At 29.2% G+C, this 26,968-nt stretch overlaps 2 protein-coding genes across 3 annotated transcripts in view; both read left to right on the forward strand.

The window, feature by feature from the left end:
* The window catches only part of LOC119673885 (protein Skeletor, isoforms B/C), a 94,312-nt gene that overhangs the window by 6,773 nt on the left and 60,571 nt on the right, over positions 1-26,968 (forward strand). The window lies entirely within an intron of this gene.
* Positions 542-19,846, forward strand: LOC119682782. Its single transcript, XM_038096292.1, has 18 exons — positions 542-590; positions 4,423-4,502; positions 4,622-4,724; positions 4,910-5,016; positions 5,122-5,206; positions 5,542-5,742; positions 7,534-9,249; positions 10,494-10,718; positions 10,794-10,930; positions 11,026-11,315; positions 11,392-11,713; positions 11,797-12,026; positions 12,810-12,958; positions 13,029-13,283; positions 15,746-16,034; positions 16,091-16,247; positions 16,393-16,500; positions 19,421-19,846. The coding sequence occupies exons 1-18, from the start codon at positions 542-544 to the stop codon at positions 19,643-19,645; spliced, it is 4,728 nt and encodes a 1,575-aa protein (XP_037952220.1). The 3' UTR covers positions 19,646-19,846.

Consider the following 26,968-nt stretch of genomic DNA (forward strand, 5'->3'; position numbering starts at 1 on the left):
GATGCCCATATTTAGTGGTCTTTCCAAATATTTTATATTTTTATAAAATTTTTAAAGTGCAAGTACCAAGAAGAAAATATACTCAAAATGAAAATAAATTTAATAGACTAAATGTTACTAAACATATTTTTTGGATCAAGAAATTAGCGCTTTAATTTGCGGGACTTTCTTACAAAATACACTCTATAATTTTTTTAGTTTGTAATAAAGGTTGTTTGAAGAAAATTTAAAAGTGAAAAAATTATATGAATATGAATTTTACATATGTTTTTTAAATTAAAATAAAAATATTTGCTTTAATTCAATGTATTCTTATTATGTATTGAACTTGTGATAAAGCTAATTCTTAACATTCATTAAAAATGACACAAAAATTATATTCACCACACTTGCTTATTCAGCAGATGAAGACATTATTAAAATTATAAATACGTATTTCTTACATATACGAGTACATACAAGTATCTATATATATGTATATATGTATATATAGGTATAACTTTATAAATAAAAAAAGAGAAAAGTGACATAAAATGTTGACATGCGTACAACAATAGCAAAAACAACAACAACAACAACGACAACGAAATGTATTTTGTTGAATATAACAACAACGAAAAAATATCCTTTGTTCAATATTTCCAAAGGATATTTTCAGAGTATAATATTTTTTTGTTTATTAATTACATAAAATGATTGGAAGACGAAGTTTTATTTGTTATTACTTTTAGTGTATAAATGTTATATTAATATTACACTTGAATTTTTTTTGTTGTATACTTTAATGTTGTTATTAAGTTATGATATTTAATTAAGACTAATTGTTTATAAATTGTTACACCATGAAAATCAATTATCCTGGCAACACACAAAATGTACATACAAACACATATACATATACATCCCAACTCATACTCGTATCTATCTCATTATATGATGGATGTGTATAGTATAGTTTTAGGGAGTATATTCACAATGTTACACACAGCACGTGTATTTGTGGATGCTACTTGGTAGTATATAGAAACTAGAATAAACAATCTAAAAATAGCTTCAATGCAATAAAATTTATATTCTATGGTAACAAGCAAACGACATCCTTTCTCATACGTAACTTGTTCGAAGAAAAATTTACATGTTCAAATTAATATACAATGTACAGAGACAGAGACAGATTTACTTGAGTTTAAATATGAAACTACGTCCTTTAACTGAAGGACGAATTACTTTCATAATCTAAAAGTGGTTAGATTGTAAATAATTTTTTTATCTATGAATATATTGTACAACTAGTTGATTATTAGTTAGTATTTTTAAATAATGTAAACGCTACTTTCATTATTTAAATATATATAGATTAATAAAATCATAGCATATCTACAATTAAACTATTACACACAGTTCTGTGTGTAATTCAATTTTTAATTAAAAAAATATTATAATAATATATAAAATAGTATCTATCTATAAAAAAAGGTAAAAATAATATAAATTTAGAAGTATTTGTTATTAAGCTTTGTTATAGTAAGCAGTTAATCTTCAAAATTCCAGAACTATTTTCAGTATCATTCAATGTATTAATTAAAAATTTTATTACATATTAATAAGAATTGTTTTTATTTGTATAAATTCGTTATAAAAATAAGTTTCAGAACATTCTGAAAATTTATAACTATTCTAATTGTAGGCTCTTTTTAAAGAGAAAAAATCCTTGTGTGCTATAAATTTAAAACTGTGCATGTTGCGCCTAAAGAAATTATATACAATTCAATAATATTTTTCGGAAGCGTCCCCCAACCTCCCATCCATAGGAAACAACCGTAATTATTAGCAACATTCGTGCAACAATTCTTGGCAATTCATAAACTACAACGAAATAGTTTTTTCGCACCTTACGTTGCAACGTAACCTAAAAACTTGGCTATGAATGAGTTCATTCATGACGTCAGTACGAGAACGTCAGGTCAGCGGCCTACTTTTCTTCAAGTTGCTTACATAGCACACCATATAGCACTACACTTGCATTTATTTACTGCTGTTTTTAAATATATTTGTATATATTATATCAGAACTTGAGTTATATCATTAAATTGCCTTCTGAAAAAAATAATAAAAACTGCACTAATACCAACATTATGAGTCCATCACTATACTTAATATTGGTATTAGTTGCAGATGCGCCAAAGCAATATAGTTCCATCTTTACAATGTGGTAAGCTTTCCACAAAATGGTTGATATGAAAAATTTTTTTTACTCATGACGCAGATGGGATTGTTTATCCTTCGAATGGCTTTGGGACTTTTTGGCACTCAAACAAATATTAAACAAATAATTTATTATTTTATTCAAATATATGGTATGTATATGTTTTCTTTTTTTTAAATATAATATACATAGGTAGAAGATTAAATGTCTAGATTTAATTAGTTTGTAATATGTATATATATAAAAACGTCACAGCTCATATTAATTTAATATTTTATAAAAGACTAAAATAGTTCTTATTAATGGTTTTTATATATTTTCAAATCCGGCTATGGGACCCTTTTTTTTAAAGTATTAATGTATTTATACTCTATATCATCAGGATCACGATCTAACATAAATTAATATTACTAAAACTATATCTACGTCATCCTATTTATTCTATCGTCTATATTGCACTAAGAACTATCGTTCTTATTAATTATTTGCCAATTATTACTTCACATATTATTGCATTAATTTTATTTATATTTACTTCAAAACTAAAAATATTGGGTCTTACCTTTTCATATTAATTTTATTAAATTTACACTAATCAGTGTCTAATTCATTTTGCGAATGATAAAACATGATTTATATTCGATAGTAATTTATATTTAATTACATATTTAACTCACATATAATACAGATTTTACACTTATTCTCTAATTCTTTTAATTCTTTTTTAATTTAGCTTATTAAGTAACGTTTAATTCGCTTTTAAAAGGACGAGACCTGACTAGTGATTCAGCAATAAGTGAAAGAAATCAAATTTTCACTAATATTTTAAATTTAATAATCAACATATATCTCCTAGAGTTCTATAAACTTGCTTCAACGGTTTTTCAATTTTTTTTATACTTTTTTAATATTTGAATTGTTCGAGGTTCTCAAAGTATTTATCAGTTGAAGAGATGAAGGCATCTTATTCACATCTATTTTCAGAGTTGTTATCTTATTTAGACGTCAAAACCGCTCAGCATATTTGGTATTCATACGACCACCGTTGAATCCTTCCATATAATGGATTACAGTGGCTCTATTCATATGGAGCATGCATATTATACAACTGTCAGCAGTTCCATATCGGATAAGTAGCTTTTAAAAATTGATTTAAAATAAAAATATTACAAAAAAATTATTTGGTGAAATTATTATTATCTTATCAAGGTGTCATCATATTTAAAAAATGAAATTATTTAATTTTTTAGCAAAGTTTTTGTATGTTTCAGAGTTTGTAATCTCATTATAGACATAATATTCATACCCAGTTTATCATGAAAAAATATCTGATTGCTTTCTATAGTGATGTAAAATTTTGATTATTGGAGACAGTAAATACTTCTCGTTCAGTCGTTATTAACCGGTTTTGACGTCCGCTAGATATAGGTTCTTAGCAAGATACTTGTTTGATAGTTTATCAGACCGTTTATTGGTGAAAACGAAAGGCCTATTAAATTATCTAAATTCGGCGGAATGGATTTATTCTTTATTCTTTTATACTAGGGTTTTTGGCGAGGAATGTGGTAGCAAAACGGCGAAAAATCGCTTATTGAGGTAAATGAAACTTATCTAATGACCTGCCACTGCAACCAACACGCAGAGTTGACTTCCACAGAACGAGGAACTCATATGATTAGTTTACAAATGAGAGGTTGATCTATCGAAAACTCTATATACAATATCTGAGCTTATTAGGGTTTCTTTTCAAACTGAAATTTATATAATTTTTTTTATTGGTACATTAAAATCTTCAATAAAAAAAATATTAGTATAAAAAGGTGTACTGGAAAATATTTCAAATCAGCAAAATATTTAAACTTGTCAAATATCTTGAAGTAGGTATATCTATATTATAAAGTAGTATTATTAATAATTTAATTTTATATATAAATAAACGTAATTATTAGAAATATCTGAAATATTACATGTATTCGCAATACTTGTAGCTTAAGCATTACTTTATCTATTTATCTGTTAATAATTAATTACACAATATTTGTGCCGTACGAGCACAACCAAGCAATATCTTTACGCCTTTAATAGAGAAATATCGAGAAACTTTATCATCAATTAACTGCTTCTCACATACATTGTATACATTGTATGAAGCATGAATGAAATATAAAAATAACTGCAACTATTTAATCCTTTTTTCTATTTCTTTATCCTTGCAGTGTGCAACTTTATTATACATGAAAGATGTGTCTCCAATGTGGAAACACCTTGTTCCGGCATTGCACCGTGCATTATAAAGGTGGGTTAACGTATACACAATAGCTTTGGTGCATTCCAGCCCACTTTATTGTGCCCATTGTGGCGCATTCATTTTATGCTTTTTGTGCAAATTTCTCACACACACAATTTTTCATACAGAATCCTGTGGCACATTGCTGGTCTGAGCCGACACATCACAAAAGGAAGTTCTGCACAGTTTGCCGCAAGCGTTTGGACGAAACGCCAGCCGTGCATTGTTTGAGTAAGTGGAAGTATAGTGGATGTATCGTATAGAAATTCAAGAATATAAAGACTCATACTCGTCTAATTTTTTTTTTTGCTTCAATCGAAGTTAATTGAATTTCTTAATAATAATGGCGGGCATTTACTGTGCGGCCAAGTTTGCATGCAGAAATTTTTTAATCCATGATTTTGTTTGCTTTGCAGTTTGCGAATATTTCGCGCATATTGAGTGCCAAGATTTTGCCGTACCGGATTGCACTGAAAATGCGACTTATGTGCCGGGCAAAGAATTATTAAATGTCAAACATCAGGTAAGCTTCTTTCTCAGCTTCCTTTATACTCTTGAAACCCTTGCAGTTAATTTTTGTCACAACATGATTTTAATTTAATTTAATTTTAACTTTTAACTTTTAAAGCACCACTGGAGGGAAGGTAATCTACCATCAACGTCTAAATGTGCATTTTGCAAGAAGACCTGTTGGTCATCGGAATGTCTGACAGGTAAGCTAGAGCTTTGTGATATGCCAACATGACTGGACGGCTTCCTTATGCTTTTGCATTGAATTATAAATATATTGAGCTTTACAAGTGCTTTACAATTCACTTAATAATTCAGTGTGTTGTACTCATTTTGGATATCCAAAATTGTATATCCAAAATTGTATTAAAACAAACTTAATTTGGACACACAAAGCTAATTTAATAACGTCCACTTTTGTGTTAAACTAAATGCATTAGAAGGAAGCCAATAACTGCAATTGTCCATGGCATTTACATGAGCAATAAATTTTGTAGAAACTTTAAATGAATTTTCGTTATTTGGAATAAATTTGCAGGGTATCGTTGCGAATGGTGCGGCATGACAACACACGGCGGTTGTCGTCAGTACCTGCCGGCGGAATGTAATTTCGGAATACTTCAACCTATTTACTTACCTCCACATTCAGTGTCAATACCACGTACTGAGGTGCCGATAGAGGCAATCATTGGTGTGCAAGTCAAATCAAAAACAACCCTGGTTCGCGACTATTCGTGTCGTAAGTATACAACTGCGTTAGATACGTTGAGTTTTAAATGAATTCACTACGTCATTGTGGCGTGGAGTATCTTTTCTTAAACTTCAACTCAATGCAATTCAAGTCAACGTTGTTAATAGTTCAACAAAATGTTGTGACTTTCAGTGTGTAATTTTTTCAAACAATTAAATCACTCCCAGATCAGAACTTCACAACTTCACAACATCACAACATCACAACTTCATTTGAATAACGACATTACAATAACGACACTGCTATACATAAACACACAATCATCCTATCCTCCTTCATTCACAATTAAATGTTCTCTTAATTGTTTGCAATTGTCTTAAATGTTGTTGCATATCATTCTAGATCATTCTCTAAAATTCAATATTATTTAAAATTAAGAATAAAAACTATAAACATAATTATAATGCAAAATAAAATTCAAATTAAATTTTCAAGTAACTTTGTCACATTTCATGCATTTTAGTTTTGTAGTGCTCAGTTTGTTCAAAGCATCTCCAGCAATTTCTTCATATACATTATATCCGCATCTCACATATCAAAAAATCCTCCCGTTGAACAAACATCGAAACGTTATTGCACATTTAAATCCCTCAATTTCGTACAAATTATTTTTTTTTTATTGTTATTATAATATTTCCTTTGCTATTATTTGTTTGGTTAAAAAAATTTTTAATTATATATACAATTTGTAATAGATAGGCAAGTAGATATAGCATAGCGATTGAAAATACTAGAGACTTACTTTATTAAAGATATTGTCCATTGGCATGACCTTCCTCTAAAGATTTTAAGCTTTGCCAATGGTAACATAATGCGCCAATAGGCTTAAGAGGTTCATTAGAAACGACGATATAACCTAAGCTAATATTGTTCAGTAACGATTTCATGTCAGTAGCTTCCGAAATTGTTATTATAAGTTTTGATAATGTCTCTAACTAACTCTAACTATATGAACGACGTTAGTTTAAAATCGAAGGGGACTTTTTTATTTCTAAAACTATTGATTTATTCATCAATATCGATTTTGTCATCTTGAAGGTCATCTATTCCAGATATTATACAACTGTGCCAGCGCTACTTTTTGATATGCGTTTTTTGGTAGAGCCTTACGCTCTTCCAACAATCGATCTTTATTTTCTCAATCGTGTCAAACCTCCACACTTTTATGGGTCTTTAGAATTAATTCCACTCATTATTATAGTTCAATTATAAATATTCATTATAGCTTATTTATCACTGCAGTTGTGCATCAACAAAAAATATCCTGACAAATCAAGTATCAGCTCTTTCAGAATAATATCTGAACTCTAAGATTAGTTCGTAGATTATGGTATTTTTCGATTAATAAAAGCCTTTCCTTTTCTAACAAAGGTAATTCCTTAGTATAATTCATTAATTCCCTAAAAGCAAAAATTCCTTAGTATAGTCAAAAAAAAAAATATTTTTCTTTTAAACTAACATAAAATAGGTGTTAATCACAACATATAAAACTTATATGTAGTATATATCATGATCATAACCTCAATTAACTGTTGCATCTACAAATCACAGTTACTACGTTAATACCTTGTTTCATTTTGCTTACTTCATTAAGTTTTAAACATTGACAGAATTTAAACAAAATTTAAACAAAATTTAAACAAAATTTTTCCCATTAAAGTTTCCATAACTTAGAACAAAATTTTTATTTAAGGTTTTTTACAAATTTTTTATTTTATTTTTTTTTATTTTCTTTCATATAATTACAAATTTAAAAAAAATTATATAAATAAAATTTAGCTGATTTGAGTGCAATAAATTATGAATCAACAACAACAACAACTAATTCAGTTCACCCTGAACTAAGTTTAAGAGAAATTTTATTGCTTGAAAGGCAACGCCGTTATCAATGTAAACAAAATTTTTTACTTTCGTCTCCACCATCATCGATAGCCTCAATTTCACCAACTTCATCTTTTATTCGTATACCTACAGTGGGTGAGATATCATACTCAGTCAATGAAGGAAAAGAAACTAAAGAGGGCGAATATCTCGAGGACGAAGATGACGTACAGGTTGATGAGGAACAGAAACTTCAAAAATGTGATCGATCTGATGGGACACCGGAGCAGGATGCAAATGAAGACAGCGCACTGCAACTAACTACCTCTAGTCATAAAATTAGTCAAAAGTCTGGGACGTACATACAAAAATCGCCCTCAGCTTCATCATCTCTGAATCTTTTTTACACAAATATATTTCGCAAAGTGAAACATAGTCGCCAACGGAAACATCTTTCCTCGAACACTGATGAGGATGAGGAAGATGTGGGAGTCTGTGATATTAGTGGTGGCGATATAAGTGATGAATATGATCATTGTGATGTAGAACTTAAAAAAAGTAAGCGTGCAGCAGCAGCAGCAGCAGCAGCAGCGTCATCGGTAGCTACTGTTGGTGCGAGTGGTATTGGTAGTGGCAGTGATGTTGACTATCATGGCGATGTGGAAGCTGAGACTGCGCCACATGAAAGTTTATATGAGACTTCAGATACTGGCGGTGAGCTAACCACAACAGATGATATTGATATCGACTCTAGTATGAATCTAATTAGTAATCTTAGCTATAATAGTAGTAATAGTAATACATCAATAGAAAATCGTATTAGTGTAGATAAACGCAAAAATGCTCAGATTGCACAACTTACGTCTGCTGTCGTATCGAGAAAGCGATCAGCAAATGCGGATAAAACTACCGAAACGGCGGTAGACACTGCCTTAGTTGCTCATGAGAGAGGAGCTACAAAGACTGGTGCTATTTCAAAAGCAAAACCTATACTCAAGCCACCGAAGTCAGGTGTTGTTGCTGGTGGTTCTTTGAGTTCACCAAATTCCAGTGATCTGTCATCAGCATCACCTGTTCCACCACCACTACCACCACCATCACAACTGTCTCCTGTAGGTCGTAGCAAATCTTTTCAGGAGCCTGGTGTCAAGCAGCACACACAAACCCCAACTAGCAGACATAAAAAATATACACGCTTCTTTCAACGTAGACGTTCAAAACGTTCCAACTCAGGCGCTCCAATAAAAAGTGGCAATAAGAACTGCAGAAGCGATTATAGCCTTGATCGCGTGTCACAAAGTATAGAAATAACAATACAGGATGAAGATGGCAATTATCAACCTTATGATGATAACTATTTTACGCTGAGCTCCACGCAAAATAGATTACATAGGGATGAAGATGAAGAGGATGGTGATATTGAGATCGACATCGATGACGATTTAGTAACACGTTTACGTGAAGAAAATGAATATGATGAATACTTAGACGATCGACCACGACCTCACAGTTGTGGTGGGCTTAGTGATGATGTAGCTGGTGACATTAGTGATGCTGCCAGTAGCCGAAGTCGTTCACATGCAAGCGATAATGAGCACGTTTTCGGGCGTTTGCTGAAGCGAATGCGACGCTTATCATTGGGTTGGCGGAAACCACGTTATTACAGACGCAGAGGTGATTGTTCGGAACTGATTTTAGTATTTTTATTTGTTTTATTAATGGTATAATGATTGTTTAAAAATTAATTTTGTTTTAGTTAAAATATTCAATATGCTTTTCAGAGTATTTGATTTATATTTTGATTTATTTTGAAGTATGCGTTTAAGTTGTCTTCCTTTGAACCTTTTGTATGATAGTTCTTGCTATATTTTTTATCATAACATTTTTGGTTATACTAACATCGACATTGCACATAAATACTTTTTCATCACTATTACTAATCAATTATATTTTTATTAAGTATAATCAATCAATCATCTTCAGCATATTTATCATAACAAAACAGCATGTTAAACCTATACTAATCCAAGCAGCGCATGCTAACTCCATCATTCATAGAATTTTAGCCGAGACACTGCCCATGTACTTAACATAACGTTCGCTGATAAATGTTTAAGCAGCAAAAATGGACTAACGCCCTTATGCTTCCCCAATATAACAGTTTCTATCACTCATGTTAGAAATGCAGTTATTTGCTTTTAGCTTCTTGTTTTTGTTTTTGTTAATAGAAGTAAATTTAGTAAGGTAAATCCTTAATAGTCCTATAATATGTTTCTTCCTTCTAAGTTTTTGCGAAAGTATATTATGACAGATATTTTTCAATAAAATGATAACTGCTTAGGAAGAAGTTAAACTTCTTTCCTAAAAGACGATATAGTAAAATATGTATGTATTTCTCTTAAAGAAATGTATATATAAAAGTAAAGATCAATCTGCATATTAAAAACATGCAGATTAAACATGATGTCATACATCCAATATAAGACATAATATTAAGTATGATTTATAACGAAGATTATAAATAATATGACTGTTTTTAAATAGTATGTAGCAATTGAATGTTGGATTTAGTAAATAGGTACTCATTCTTCTCTCTATAATATCTGAAATTTTTAAGATATTCAGTCGGTTCACCAGTAAAATGTAATATTAATTAAATAACGTCCTAGCCAGTAAAGGCTAACATATATTACCAGAAGTCTAGAGAGTGCGCATGTTTTGAAACTGCTAACTAATAGAAGTAAATGGAATTAAAAACATTAACTGTAGTGCTACTGACAAGTAAAAATTAAGTAATTGCTAACAAACTAACTGATTTAATACAATTAAAGCTAAATCTAAAGATTTCTTTGAATATCTAATGCTTTGTGAGTAAAGAAAATTGTTATTCATAAATTGCTGTTTTTGCTTAACTTTAGCACGAAGTATATCAGAGGAGTTTAGTTCCGGAGGCGATACGCCACGATTTAAAGATGAGGAATCAGTTAGTAAAACAGAATCCGCGCATGGTGGTGGCAGCAGAACAGTTGACTGCAGTTCAGGCAGCACGTCTCATTATAGACCAGAATCAGCAGGCCATAAATCAGACAAATCGGACAAGGACAAGGAGAAGAAAGAGAAAGAAAGAGAAGAAAAGGATATTGGTATATATATTCTTAATGTCTATACAGTATGCAGTTAAATTTTATGTAATCTTTTTATTCCTTTAATCCTTTTAGAAATGATTAAAGTTTTCGATGGCAACAACTCATTCCGCCGTCAACTTTACCGTGTTATTATAGTACCAAGAACGTATACACTCGAACAATTGTTAACAACTGCATTACGCGCCTTTCACATTACTCGTGATCCCAGTGTAAGTAAAGGCCAAATGATATTATATTATATGTGTTGTATAGTGTATATATGTGCGTATATATAACTAATTACTTTTTACTTTGGTTATTATAGGCATTTTATTTAACTGACCTTTATGCTCCAGCCGGCATGGAAGAAACACCTTTGCAAGATCCAACTCCTGTCATGAATTTAATACATGTAGAAGGTAAACGACCAGCTATATATCTTAGGTTTCACGATAAGGATAGAGGATTTGTACGTGTTTATCCTGGCAAATTGCAATGCTCTCTGGAGGAGACATTCGTTAGTGTTCCTGTAGATAATACAACAATTATTAAGGATTTGATACGTGATGCATTAGATAAATTTGGCTTACAAGATAATCAAATACAAGATTATAGGTACGGAACTAATATATGTTAATTTATGAACTAATTATACGGATATAATGTCTAATATACATATTTCTGTATGTAGATGTTCCGAAGTATTGCTTGATCGCGGCGTTACAGAACGCATACTCTCATGGAACGAACGACCATGGGATATAATGAAACAATTGGGGAAAGACTCAATACGACAAATGGAATTGATGCGTTTTTATATGCAACACAAGCAAGATCCACATGGACCAAATATTGCATTATTTGTAGGTAATTTACCACCAGGCTTATCTCAACGGAATTACGAACAAATTTTAACAAAATACGTAACCGATGAGAATAAGTTCACCAGCATTGGGCCAATTTACTATGAATATGGCTCCGTAGTTTTAACATTTGAGGACTCACAAAAAGCGGTAAAGTTGAAAAATTCAAAAAGTTCATTGAAATGTATAATATGTTATAATGTATAATATGTTTTGTAATTGAATGTATATAGGTACGCGCTTTTTACAATTTACGTGAAACTATTATAGAAGATAAGAAATTACTGGTTATGTTGCTGCCAAATATTGAACCCAGTATGGTTCCTTCAGATGTACGACCATTGCTTGTTTTTGTTAATGTTAAGTCAGGTGGATGTCAGGGTTTAGAACTTATATCAAGTTTTAGAAAACTATTGAATCCATTCCAAGTATTTGATTTGGATAATGGTGGACCCCTACCTGGGTAAGTAAAAAAAAACGTGTATAAATATATATATATTATATATTTTAAAATTATTTACTTAATTGTCTATTAGCTTATAACACTTTAAATTAAACGAAAGCGCCTCCGTACAGCACTTATTATAAACAATTTATTTCAAACCAAATGTGATATGATTATTTACTTTATTAATTCAGATTTCTCTTTTTTTATAGTGCAGTAGAAAATTGATTTCAATAGAATTTTAATATAAATTTTAATTGTATTCGTCAAAGGGTAAACATTGATATACTTTTCAAATTGTAGTTCTAAGATCGTCCTTATTATTCGATAAGAAGTGCTAACATAAACTCTAAAGAAGATAATCTCTTCTCTCTAACATCATTAGGACAACTATTATTTGTATCCTATCTCGATAGTTGAAAACAAAACCAGTATTGTTAGTATGTAAAAATAAAACAATGCTTATAAATAATGTAAGGGGACAATGCAGAAAGAGTACATAAATCAATTTTGGCTATTTTTTCATGCTAGTAACGCCATCCTTTTATATATTATGGTACTAATTCCATTATTTGCTATAATAAAAATGATTGTACCCGTGAAATACAGAAAGAAAGAGAATATATTCTTAGGATATGTATTAGGTTGCACCATTAGTTACATGGGCTAGACCAAGAAGCAGTTGTTAACAACTGCAGTCAAAAAATGCAGTAGGAACATAATATAAAAATAATAAAACTTAAAATAAATATAAGAATTTAGTGATATAATGTATATTAATCAATTTGTCTTTTTAAACAGTTTATACGTATTCCGTCAAATAGCGAATTACAAGATTTTAGTTTGTGGCGGTGATGGAACAATTGGTTGGGTTCTGCAATGTTTGGATAACGTAGGACAGGATTCGGAATGTTCAAGCCCACCGTGTGCTATAGTACCACTTGGCACTGGTAAGTATTTCATACTGAATATCTCGCATTTCCACTTTTCTTGGATTAACATACATATCTTAATGCGCAGGCAATGATTTGGCTCGCGTATTGTGTTGGGGCTCCGGCTATACAGGTGGTGAGGATCCGTTAAATTTATTACGAGACGTCATTGAAGCCGAAGAAATACGTTTGGATCGTTGGACTGTTGTCTTTCATCCCGAAGATAAACCGGATGAGCCAGCGCTAAAAGCGCCCTCCAATACAACGGGTAAGAAGAAGAAGGCTCACCAAGCACATCTATCGCAACAAACAAATCAGCATCATCAATCGAGTGATATACCAGGTCATTTGATGTTCAAAACTTTACCCTTTTATTTTTATTTTATTTTTATCATATGTTCGTCTTTGTTTACTCTTTTTTTTTTTTGTTATATACTCTCCTGTCTATAAAATAAATACGAAAAATCTAAAAATTATTATATTTAACAAAACAAACTTCAAATTAGTAATTCTCATGTACATATTTTCGATGTACCTTTTAAATTAACTTTCAAAGACTAAATTAACGTTTAAAGCTTCAATAAAGACTAAAATAGACTAAAATAAAAGCTATCAGAAAGTAAGGATCTGGAGAAAATGATTACTTCCATATTAAAAGATTCTTAATGCTAATTTTCGGCCAGGTTCTTACTTCGAATTAAATAAAATCTGATTTTTAAAAACAAATTTAAATTGGGCATTTGTAAAAATCTGAAATTAATTGGTATTCGATTGTGCTGCCTTTTTTGGTGTGAAAGATGTTTAGCTATTGAAAATTTGCATGTTGTATATTAAAATATAAAAGTGTATAAAAGTAATTCACTTAAATGTTTACGAACTTCAACATTTTATAACATTTGGCATTTTTGTTGTAATTAAATTATTAATTAATTTTTACATTATGAAACAAATATATTTTAAGTTGATTTTGTTTGTTTGTGATACATGTGAATATGAATTAATTATCAGATATGGTATATAAAGGAAACGGAAGAGGTAAGATGTGTATTCTTTTTTATTTAAAAATGGTTCAGCTGATTTTCTTTCCATTTAGTAAGCCACAAACAAAGGTAGATAGTTGAATATCCGATATCTATAGTACATAAAAGTGTAATATAAAATTATCTACCTCTATATTATTTTGCATTATTAAGAGATATTTCACTTCAAAAAACAAAAATGCATATATATTTTACAATCAGACCTTAATATAGCATTTATTCCATTTAAATTATTTATATATTATTCCATAAACACAAAACCCTTATTAAACCCGATCCCTTAACTTTGAATAAATAAGAAGAAACGAAAACCTTTGCATTCGCACATGTCTATTGTGAATGAAAAGGAACTATGCAATTTTGTGTTCAAAACTAGCTTGTTAAGGGACCAAGCTATTTGCATATACACTTATTAAATCCGGTAATAAACTTAAAAATGTGCCTAGTATAAAAGTTTTATACTATGTTCAGACACACTTTAATTTCGCAAAAATCTTAATTTCATCTTCGTTGCAGCGAAATTAAGTCGTTTTTTTCCATACAAAATTCATTTTAAAGGCTAGAACGAAATTAAGGAAAATGACCTTAATTTCGTTAAAACAAAGGCCGAAATTAAGCGACATTTCAAATGCAACTATGCGTCAGATAAATTTTAAGAAAAGGTAAAGTTTAGATAAAGAAAAAATGACATAATGCAAATTTTTAAATTTGAATATAGAGAAAAAACTGTAACTGTTATTAATTTAAAATAGAGTGAAAAATAATAATTCATATACCTGAAATCCACTAAAACTAATAAAACTATTGAATGTTATCCCTTATTGTTATAATAATCATTTTTTAAAATTTTCCACATACAAATGACGTTTGGAGCATGTAATTTTTAACATTTGATTTGTAAACAAAAAACATATGATTTCCTTAATTAAAGAAATTTGGCTGTCTGAATATAGTTTAAGAATAAAATAAACAGTGTAGTGCCGTAAGAGTAACAGCAATAAATTATATTAGATAGCAAAAATGATTAAAAGTTCATTAATTTATAATGATTAATTTACGTCTCCAAAATTTACTATACTTATTTATTTAAAGTAAACTTTCGAAACCAATTGTTGAATGCACGGAATAACTATATTGTTTTCAAGTCTTCTGAAAGCTTATTTGTAAATAATAGATTTATTAATTTTCTTTATTTTATCTATAACAATACAGTACCATCATATCTAAATTGCTTTTTTTCTCACTGACATGCATTCGATGGTATAAATGATCAATCTATTGGTCAATATATTCTGTTCGCGATACTATTTATAACTGTTATATTACCAACTGTTACTTTTTCCCTTCCTAAAAATACAACTTATTTCATTGGTATACCAAAGTAGTAGTATCTTATCTTATCTTATTAACTACTAGACTTGTATATACCAATAGAGGCAGTCGGAAGATTCACTGAATATGTACATAGACCGAAGATTTATTCGATGCAAAAACTGGATTCCCAGGTGTAAATTGTGTATATTCTACCGCAAATGAGTGCGCAACGCCTTCGTTTAAATTATTATTTATTCTTTATATAATTGTTGTGAACTGCTTGATCGTTGTAAATTTATTGTGTATTTTCATTTTATATTTCTCAGAAATTCCTTGGTATGAAAAATGAACTCTTTTTGTATTCTAAGAATAGACCAAACTGCATTTAAGAAATTGATAAATTTTGAAATTAATTCAGTAACTTAATGCGATCTTCTATTGATCACCCTAGGTGGCGGTGCACAAAACGAGGACAATTCCCAGATTTTTGTAATGAATAACTATTTTGGCATTGGAATTGACGCAGACCTATGCTTGGATTTTCATAATGCACGTGAAGAGAATCCAAATAAGTTCAATTCACGTCTGCACAATAAAGGTTATTACGTGAAAATGGGGTTGCGCAAAATAGTTGGGCGAAAGACTGTTAAAGACTTGCATAAGGAATTGCGTTTGGAAGTGGACGGTAAAGTTGTTGAACTGCCACCCGTTGAGGGTATAATTATATTGAATATATTAAGGCAAGTTAGATGTATGAATATACGTAACAATGTATTAATTGATTCCTTTTATTTAGTTGGGGAAGTGGTGCAAATCCATGGGGTCCAGATAAGGATGATAATTTCACAACACCTAATCATTATGATGGTGTATTGGAAATCGTTGGTGTTACTGGTGTTGTGCATTTGGGGCAAATACAATCTGGAATACGGACAGCAATGCGTATTGCACAGGTAATTCTATTGAAAGACACAATGCATCTATTATTCAATAAAATATCACATATCACTTTAAAGATCAGTAAAACTAAACAAAGATTATGTATATAAATATTAAAGTCAATAAGATGTTACTCTATGTTTTCAATTATTCTTATAGGGCGGACATATAAAAATACATTTATATTCGGAAATGCCAGTTCAAGTTGATGGTGAACCTTGGGTGCAGAGTCCTGGAGATGTTGTAGTACTGAAGTCCGCTCTCAAGGTAGGCTCTCTTTATTTCAGAATAGTTTCTTTAGTTTTTTATTTTTAATAGCACAGAAGGTTTTTCATAAAGAAATCAATTTTGAAGTTATTTTGTTTTTTTTTCTTTCATTGCTTTTAATGCTTTTTTCTAAAACAATTGTTTCTTTTACTGCGAATTTCTAAGTTGTAAATAACAGAATAAAAACAAAACTACAACTTATGCATGTCGCTTACGTTCTTGTCTTATATCTTAGGCATGCGTTTCAAGACCCTACACATGAAGTTAGAATACAATACTACAATTTTCATTTTGATCACTTATGGAAATGTTTTGTAATATTTTTATTATACATATACATTCATCTCGAAATAAAGATATAATATATATTGTTTATATTGTTTATATCATAATGCATATTAACTATATGAGAAACTTTTAATTATTTTTTATATTTTATCAAAATTTTGTTAAAGATTTTTTGTTGTTTTTTTGTTGTATTCAATTTTATTAAACTTAAATTATTTGTTAAGACGTTTTCAAGGAAAACTCTCGTTCTCTCATAGACACGTTACCTGGAAGTTTAAACTTTTCTATGTTACAATTTTCTATTAAGCAGAAATAACATAGGGTGAATTCTCGGGTTGTCATATATCAACTCAATTATATTATAGAATATTTTTAAAAGGTTCTTATATCAAATTACCTATAGTGAGTTCTCGGGTTGTCATAGATCAATTCAATTATGTCATAAACTATTTCTAAAAGGTTCTTACTTCAACTCTCTTAAACTCAAGGAACTTCCTTTCAAGGAAAACTCTGGTTCTCGAATAGACATGTTATCTGGAAGATTGAACTTTTATAAGTTACAATTTTCTATTAAGCAGAAATAACATAGCGTGAATTCTCGGGTTGTCATATATCAACTCAATTATATTATAGAATATTTTTAAAAGGTTCTTTCATCAGATTACCTAGGGTGCGTTTTTGGGTTGTCATAGATCAACTCAATTTTGTCATAAACTATTTCTAAAAGGTTCTTATTTCAACTCTCTTAAAGTAGATAAAGATAATATAGATAGGTTATGATAGTGATTTAAGTTATCAGCGATGTAGAGTATTGCGATCTTTTATACTGCGTGTAATAGATTACATACATCGGAAAGTATATTGCTGTAACATGGAACTTCTGGATTTGTTACAACAAACATTCCAAACTGCAAACTACTTGAAACCAATTTAACTTATTTAATGTACTCTTATTAATATTATAACAGCGACTACGAATTGAAAGTCCACAAAATGACACAAAAAGTCATTTCAATTATTGTTTTCTTTGATTTTATTGATTAAGCTTCAATTATTGCGGGCTTTAAAATATAAATTATAATATTGATTGAATTACTGATACTAGGAATATTATCACTGATTATTAAAAATCAAGATCTCCACATATAGATCTCGGTAATCATATAGAAATAATTGGCATTAATAGAGTACGTTATGTTATAAACAAATTATCTAATTTAAATTTTTGATACAAAATATTTAATTAATCCCAAAAAAATTCTTTCAAAGTATACAAATAAAAGTTTTCACTTATTATTTATAAATAATTGTAATGAAAAATAAGAAAAAATAAGGGACCATTTCTTCATCTTTTAATCAAACAAAAAATATTATTCCAATGATCTAAGAATTCCGGTAAATATTATGATATTATTTCCTAACAAAAAACAAATGTCATTCCATTGAAATCGGAAAACTAGCACTTAAATTGCTGCACAAACGTGTCTGCAAATATACATGCCCATATCTTCGACATAGATCTTTAGTAGAGGATCATTGTTTAAATGGGGGGGTATTAGAGCATTGCGACCAAATAAATTTTTTGTGCTGCAACTGACCCTAACCGAACAGAAGACATTCTTCCGCTTTTCGAATGGAAACCAGAATGTCGTCCTTTGAGGACCTCCTAATTTCAGAAGGAGACAGTGCTCTCCTCCCAGTGACTTCCTCCTTGCCCAGATCAAGGCTGGGCAGTCACAGAGAATGCGACTGGGGGAGGTAACGCATAAGGCATTTTCTGCTCTCTTTATTAAGCTTGTGGGTCATATTGCTGCGCCATAAATAAATATGCAATTAGGAAATATATATAAGTAACTTTAATAAGTGTATGGAAATATTTATGACATTAGCTGGTAGGCTGCAGGTTTCTACGATGTACTGGATTGGATTACAAATTATTTGTTGTTTATCAATATTCTAACATTATAACTAACATATATATCGTGTGAGGCAATGTAGATATATTTTACAAAACTGAAGAGATTCCATGCTTGTAAAATCAGGAGTCAAAAAAAAAACTATTTATATTAAAAAATTATTTACATATTTTATTATTGCTTTCATGGAAATTCATGGATAATTCTATGGGAAATCCATTTAAATAAATTCTATAAAATATATTTGAAATAGACAAAGTAACTTTAATTATATCAATATATGTATATATGTATATCAACAATCGTTTCAAAGTTTCAATTCTTGTGTTGGGTTTCTTAGTGCACATCCTTAAGTGAAAATACTCTTTCCCGCATACATCCTTTCTCCGTCACCCAGACTCGCGAGTCGTGAACACAACTTTTGTTTATTCGTTGTTTGTATAATTTTTGTATGCAATAAAAAACACTAAAAAAAAATAAATAACCAAGAATGTATTTGTATATCTCAAACGACACTAATTCAATTTTAAAATTAATACACTGAAAAAAAAATGTTTTTTCTGTTGCTTTGTAAAACAATATGTGTTAAATGTTTTAAAATCAATAATAAAATAAAATAGATTTAAACAAATTTCAAAGATAAAATTTCACATATGAATTAAGCGAAGAAGACCGTTTGTAATGGCAAATCCCTTTACTACACCTTTTATATATAGGCGACAATGTTGAAGAAGACCAAAAGTAAACGACGTCTCACCGAACCACATATCTCGCCGGCAGTCATGAGCTTATCTGCTTCGGCGACAGCATCTGCAGCCGCCATTCAGTGTGGACCTACTCTAGCAGCTACAGTCGCGGCACCTCAAGCCACATTATCACAGTTACAATTACCAGAAAATGGCGACCGCGATAAGGAACCGGTGCAGGGCAACAACACGTAGAGAAATACACGTCCGTCCGGTTTATGCTTTTTATTTTCATGTTTTCTATAATTATTTACCAACTACACTTTAATTAAACAATAATTCAAAAAATTTATGAAAATAATAAGAAAAAAATTTAAACTAAATATGAATATATATTACCAGAACATGATACTAACTAAAAATACGAGTAACACAGGAAAATACATTTAATACAATTCATTTACAATATAAAAATAAATACACAAAGTTTGTTTTCATTGAAAACTATTTACTATTTGCTATTTGCTGTAAGAAAATCATATATATACCTGATCTAATAGTTAAATATTTAAAAAAAAAATAGCACTTAAATTCTAATTCTAATTAACTGAATTGAACATAAGGAATGTAATTATTATGAGAATAATTAAAGCAACGCTTAACACTTACGAATTTTCCTACCAAATGTTTAAAATATATTTAACTTATTTTAAACCTAAGAGGAATAAATAATAAAAGTCTACATATTGCCATATCTACACACCAATGTAATGTCCTGCAACAAGATAACATCTCCCACACTCTTGCACACCAGACCACGAACACCAGACTACTTTGGTACATGACACTAAATGTTTTCTTTAAATTTTCATTTAACACGTTCTGAAAGAATATCTTAATAAGTTTGCTTTTTTATTTCATTCATTTCTATTATTATCTGTTTACTGCGATAAGTTTGTTTTCTTTTTTTTTTTTGTCATTTCATTTCATTTGATTTGTCGCAAACAATGTTAAGTGATGTAGAAATAGAAATTAGAATATAATTCCAAACATTTTTTGACTAGCTGAGAAGTGACTTTATTGGCTGTTTGTACAGTCTTGTTAAGGCCACCAGTTGTTCTCCACAGCCTGGAAGATTTGTCTTTAATTTTAAATGATTATTTCTATAATATCATTGTTTTTATCATATAACAAAAAGTCCGTGCAACTTAGTTTAAGATCATGAAAAGTAGTTGAATCCTTTCGGATTTGTATAGAAGTGTCCGTTCCAAGCACTGAACATAATGAGTAATTAATGCTCAAAAAGCACTTGTAGGAATTTGTGTCTAAAAAACACGTATTAACTTTTTAGCATTTCTTCAAGATATACTATATTATAAAAGGAAATTATTTTTAATGAGTTTGCGTATACATTTTTTATTATTTTATATAATTCTCGCTTATGAATTGTGATTTAAATAACTGGTCTAAACTAAATTACCAGTAGTTTACTCATTATTTTTGCTCTTTACGACGTTATGCTGTCATATTTAAAAATTTGTACCTAAAGTTATCATATATAAAATAAATTATTCGCATATTAGGTATTAGACAAATTGCGATGTATTGCATATTTTTAATAAATCGTATTACTTAATTTTAGTTTAAATTATTTCAATAAAATTAAAATCTTAAACATTTATAAAATACTATATAATTTGCTTGATAGTTGGGCTTTGAATCTATTACGTTAATTTTTAAACACTTCATATATTTGCGCTTATTTGCATTTAATTACAAAAGTTAGATTTTATTATAATATCACAGCATTAATTATTTATTTTCAATTATAGATAACTTAATACTGAGCTTGAATTTCAAAGTATTTTTAAAATTTTCTTTTAAAAAAATATTTCGCACAGTTGTAGAAATTTAAAGCAACGCAACATGTATTTTTGCACTGATCTATTGCAATAAGTAATGCAACAAGTAATGGAAAAGATGTTGAAAGACGTTTTTATAAATTTTCATTACTTGCTTTCTGTACCATTAGTTCTGGTGCTCAGTGTGATATGTACTTTGTTATTGCTTTAAGTTTTGATTTATAACTTATAGAAAAAAAATTTAAAACACATTTTAACTCTTGTTGTATATATTTCTCTCTCTTTTTTGACTTTTCTTTGGATATTTTAACATTCACAACACAAACAATTTTTAAACGAAACATCATAAAACAAATTATAAAAATAACAAAATATTCTATTTCTCTTAATTGTACCGGACGGAAATCATTTTAAAATAATCTGATCAATTTAATTAACGTACATTCTTTAAAAATTCAAATCAATATAAATCAATATTGTAACAACAATAAAATATAGGCCACCATGTTGAAAAAGAACAAAGGAAAAATGAAACGGCGGAACACCGAACCAACAATGATCGTTGTTGGTGGCACAGGTACACCGCTGTCGTTAACTTTACCACCAGCCAGTACAGCAGAGTGCGAATCTGAAGCAGACAATACGGATTTCTGAATATGGTACAGTGAGCGTTTGATTTAACGTGTTAACTATGATTTATTCTTGCGAACATACATCTCATTTACCATATACATCTATTATTTATAAGTCCACCATACCTGCACAGTTATTTTCCTTAGCTTTATAATAATCTAAAACAAAGATGTTAAAGACAACAATCAAAATTCGAAAATCAAAACATTTTATTAATGCAATAAGAGAATTAAATTAAATGTATTTATACAATATTTAAATGTAGTGTCTTAGGATTCCATTAATACATGGTTTAAAAACCACAACTTCTAATAACTTCTAATAACGGAATAACGCATTTTTTCATGTCTCAACACTGTTTTCGCAATAACACGTTAAATTCAAATTGCTCTTTTTTATTTCTATTCTAACTTTTTCGATCCAAAAACAAAATATGTATTTGTACACCGAATTCCTAAATAAAAATTAATATTTATAAAAATAAATAGCTTAAGAAATTGTTAATATTGCAAAAGTTAAGCGCATATATAATTATGAATAAATGTTAAAAAGAAATAAGAACATTAAATAAACAATTTGATACAATTATACAGCTAAAATTGCAAAATTACTTCATCTGTTAAAGAAAAAAATTCTAATTAAAAATATCATTATTGATCAATATTGAGGTAATTATTATCAGTTAGAATAACTAATCTAGTTTAATGACTTTATTATATGAGCATTTAACAGACGAATTAACTAAATGTTAAAAGTAATTTGGAAATACACACACAAGACATATGAATGAGTAAAAATCTTACAATTTAATACAATTAAAAGCAATTGAAGCTAAATCTACTAATCAGTTAAGCAAAAAGTATAAAAAGTTATAAAAAACTTAACTGGTTAACGCCATTTGTTCATTTGTGGTTAGTGATATTAGAATGGCACAGGCTTGCATTATTTTCATTAAAACCAAATAGCAAGCAAATGTAATCATTTTACACTGAATCTAATATATTTAATCATTCAAAAATGGATAAATAAATATATATGTAATAAACTGCAAAACTATACAAAAATTTTCAAGCTATTTTCATAGCTTTAAATCACTGACTAAGAAACTAAGAAAAGTGGTTCAATGTTTTTTAAATCTTTATTGTGATTACTACAAATAATAATTCTATTAAAATTCGAATCACATTGTAAGCTTCAATTTAAGCTAAACGAGGCAAAAGCAAAGAAAATAAAAAATGCAGTAATTACCAAAATTAATTGGAAATAATAACTGGGAATAAACATTACTAACTACCCAGCCTTAACTATTAGTAACATAGACACAGCAAATGTGAGAAAATTTTTACCTAAACTTTTTGAAAGTAAAATATTGCATAGTTTTGTCGTAACTAATATTATTCGGGACGCTAAAAAAAAAATATATACATATATATATACTCTACTATATATCTTATATTAAAAAAGTAAAAATTCCAAATGTTTGGTAAAAAACGTAAAACAGCTTTGACAGTTCAATGTCAATGACTGGCATATGGAACATAACTCGTTACCTATTGTTTGATTGTTTGATCGTGCAATTGGTATTAATCTTCTCCATTGCTGTGTTTAGCATTTTTTGTGCACAAATGCAAACAAATTAAAAATTAAAAATGAAAAAAGAAAACTTTAAAATAGTTTTAACTGAATGAACACATTTACATTTTATACTAGAGAGCTATGTATGTAAATGAAATGAAATAAATAAGCATTTGTTGAAAAACTAAAATTTATATTAAATACAAAATTGAAAAAACAACTTACAATTTTAACTAAAACGCTTGTAATTTTTATTATGAATTTTTGATTTTTATATTTACACATATGTTTATTTTAACTATTAAAAAGTAAAAGAAAAAGAAATTTAAAGAAAAATGAAACACATTATTTATGTACATATAAAAGAGGTGTACTTAACTTTATATGTGAGCACGGAAAACATATAAGGACTTATAAAGAAAACTAAATAATACAAAAATATACATAAAATGAATCATGTGTATAATTTACTATAATATTAATTGGAAAAAGTAAAGAAATCACCTTTACCTGCTGCGATTAGGGGCTCAGTGAATACGGTTAATCAGTGAATTAAAATTTCCGTGCATTTTCATGAAACTGAAACATAATCTATATAGACAATTTGCTGTTTTGCAATTTTTAAATGTTAATTTTTAAAATATAATAATTTATAATTAATACTTAATATAATAAATATAGTTATAAAGTAACTTAATCAAAACAATATACAATACATATATGAATATTTATATATTATTGTATATTATATTAAATATTGCACAGCATTCTGTCACAGTGTGTTTTTCTTTCAAACAAATCGATTGACTTTATTCACATAAAATCTGCAGTTGGTAGGTGATTTCAATTTAATTAATTAAAATAAAAAATTATTAACTTCTCATTTAAAATTTAATTATAAAAAAGAAATAAGAAATTCTAGCATGTAAGCATACCAAAAAATTTAACTTCTTAAAAATATATTAATTATTTAAAGAAATCCAAAACATTAAACTACCAACCATGAACAAAAATTATAATAAAAATGGAAGAACTAAATAAAATACTAAATATAGTAAATTTATGTAGTGTTTAATATTAAGTATATAAAAAATACAATAAAATCCAAATAAATAAAATAATTAAAATTAAAATGAGAGCATATAACAAGATAAGATAACATCAAACTATACATACATAAACAATACATTAAATAAGAAGAAGCTGGCAAAACCAAAGAACTAAAATACTATTTTTCTCAATTTGAATTTAAATATTAAATATAAATAAAATTGTTACACAAAACATAAGCAGAATTCAAATAATACACATTTCAAAATTTTATTTAACACAAATCAACCAACCAACCAACCAATCAAGGATGACATTTCATACGTAATCGACGTAACGTAACGTAACTAACGTAACTGACACAAAAACAGAAGATGATTGAAAATTTGATTAAAACTTCTACAAAATGAAATATTGACGGGCAAAACTATAACTTTGTCACAAAATGCTTTTCTATATTTCAATTAAAAATTAAATACAATACAAAAAGCAGCTAATTGGAAATACTTAACAAGTAGAAAATCACTTTCAAAGGAATAATACGATACTAACAACAACATTTTTTGACCTCATCCCAACCAAATAGTAATTACAATAGTAAAAAATTAAAAATTTTGAAAAATATTCAGTGCAAACTATTATGTATTATGTAAAATTCCATTTGATGAAAAACAGATTATAACAGATATGTAATTTTCAAAACCATCAGAAAATAAAAAAAATCAACCAATAAGCTAAAAATAATAGCATAAACGTGTGAAAACCAGATACGATCAACAAAAACTGAAAATAACAACAAAATAAATGTAACTATTAACAAAAGAGAAAAATTTTGTTTTTATTTGGGAAAAATTTATATAAACTTATAAAAGAAACTACTCAAAATGGGGGATAAATAAAAGACAAAGGAACAATTGTTATAAGAACAATTTCGGTTCTAGAATCTCTAAAGGCATGGCAACTTAAGTTGGTTTGCCTTTGGAGTAGGTAAACTGAGTGCAATAGAAAGGGACTAGGGGCTCTAACTTATGCAGTTCAACTAGTATTTCTGCAATCTGCTTTAAGAAATACTATATGTTAGATCACATGACTTATCGGATTTTGGTAAATCCAAGGGTTAATTTCCTAGTTTGGGAATAAAAATCACATTCGCGTCTTTTCAGCAGTGCAATATATAATCCATAGTAAAACAAGTCCTTAAGAGTTCGTACAATAGACCAAGAAAACTATCCGTGCTTTTGTAGTAATGCGGGAAAAATTACGGTATTTACAGGTTTACAGTATTTAAAGGAGTCACTTACCCATTTCATGTTGTCCCTGTCAAAAGTAACAAGGTACTCCGGCTAATATCATCGCTTTGTACCTTAATCGGATCGTTAATAGTTGCTTCTTGAAAAGGCGTTATTTGGTCTGCAGAGAACGGGTAACGTGAACTCTAATCGCACATCGTTCCACAGTCAGTTTGAACGATAGTTTGGATTGCTCTTTCGATCTATTCCACTTTCCTGCAGATGATTCCTAACGGTCTACGTGTAGATTTTGAGTACTTCAATACTTGATGCATACCACCCTACCACAATCAAGAGATTCTAAAAGCCCGATGCCAGATGACTCATTTGGATGCAGATTCATGTCAAGTCTTACTTCATTATTGATACAATTCGGAAATAAAAAAATAACCGCTTTATCTCACGATATTTTATTGATCATTAGAAGTCTAATTAAAAGTGAAAGTCTAAGGTATCCAGAGTTCGCTTATTAGACAGCAATTATCCATTGCCATTCATCTCTCGACACCTTGAAATTGATATCTAATTCAAGACGCATTTGCTTCCGTTCGACCGATTAGAATTAGCCAAAATCCATAGCTCGTATAGAGGATGTAATCGCACTAGTCGCAGCGTACCAGAGTTACGACACTTGCACAGCATACATTCTGTTATCTTGTTTAAAGTCAAACATACATTCTTAGTTTAAAGTTAAAGACGAGAATATCCTTTTTATCTTACTCTCTTGTCAGACAACAATAGGCTACACATTTGCATTAAATGTAACTAGTGCACATATCACTAATACCTCTGAAAAAAGATGATGAACATAATACAGAGTCTGCTGAGAAGTCTCTAGTCCAATTATGTATTTATCGAGACCGAAACCCCTATTGGACAGAATTAGGATCGAACTTAGAGAAGTCCTGACAATACTGATAGGTCAATAACTAGTTAGTACTCATGCATTAAGTTTGGATATCTACTTCAATCAGAAAAATAAAAACGGGAAGATCAGAAAAAGCAATTATATGAACTGGACATTTTTTGTAATATCCAGCCCTGCCTAAATCAAAACACTCCACAATGAAATTTACAAGCCTGGCGAACAAAGGGACAGTTCATTTTTTATGTCACCTTTGTTGGGAAGTGAAAAAAAAACACGGTTAGCTACAAAACCTGATTGTTGA

The sequence above is a fragment of the Teleopsis dalmanni genome, chromosome 2, assembly GCF_002237135.1.
Source record: "Teleopsis dalmanni isolate 2A chromosome 2, ASM223713v2, whole genome shotgun sequence".
Classification (NCBI taxonomy): domain Eukaryota; kingdom Metazoa; phylum Arthropoda; class Insecta; order Diptera; family Diopsidae; genus Teleopsis; species Teleopsis dalmanni.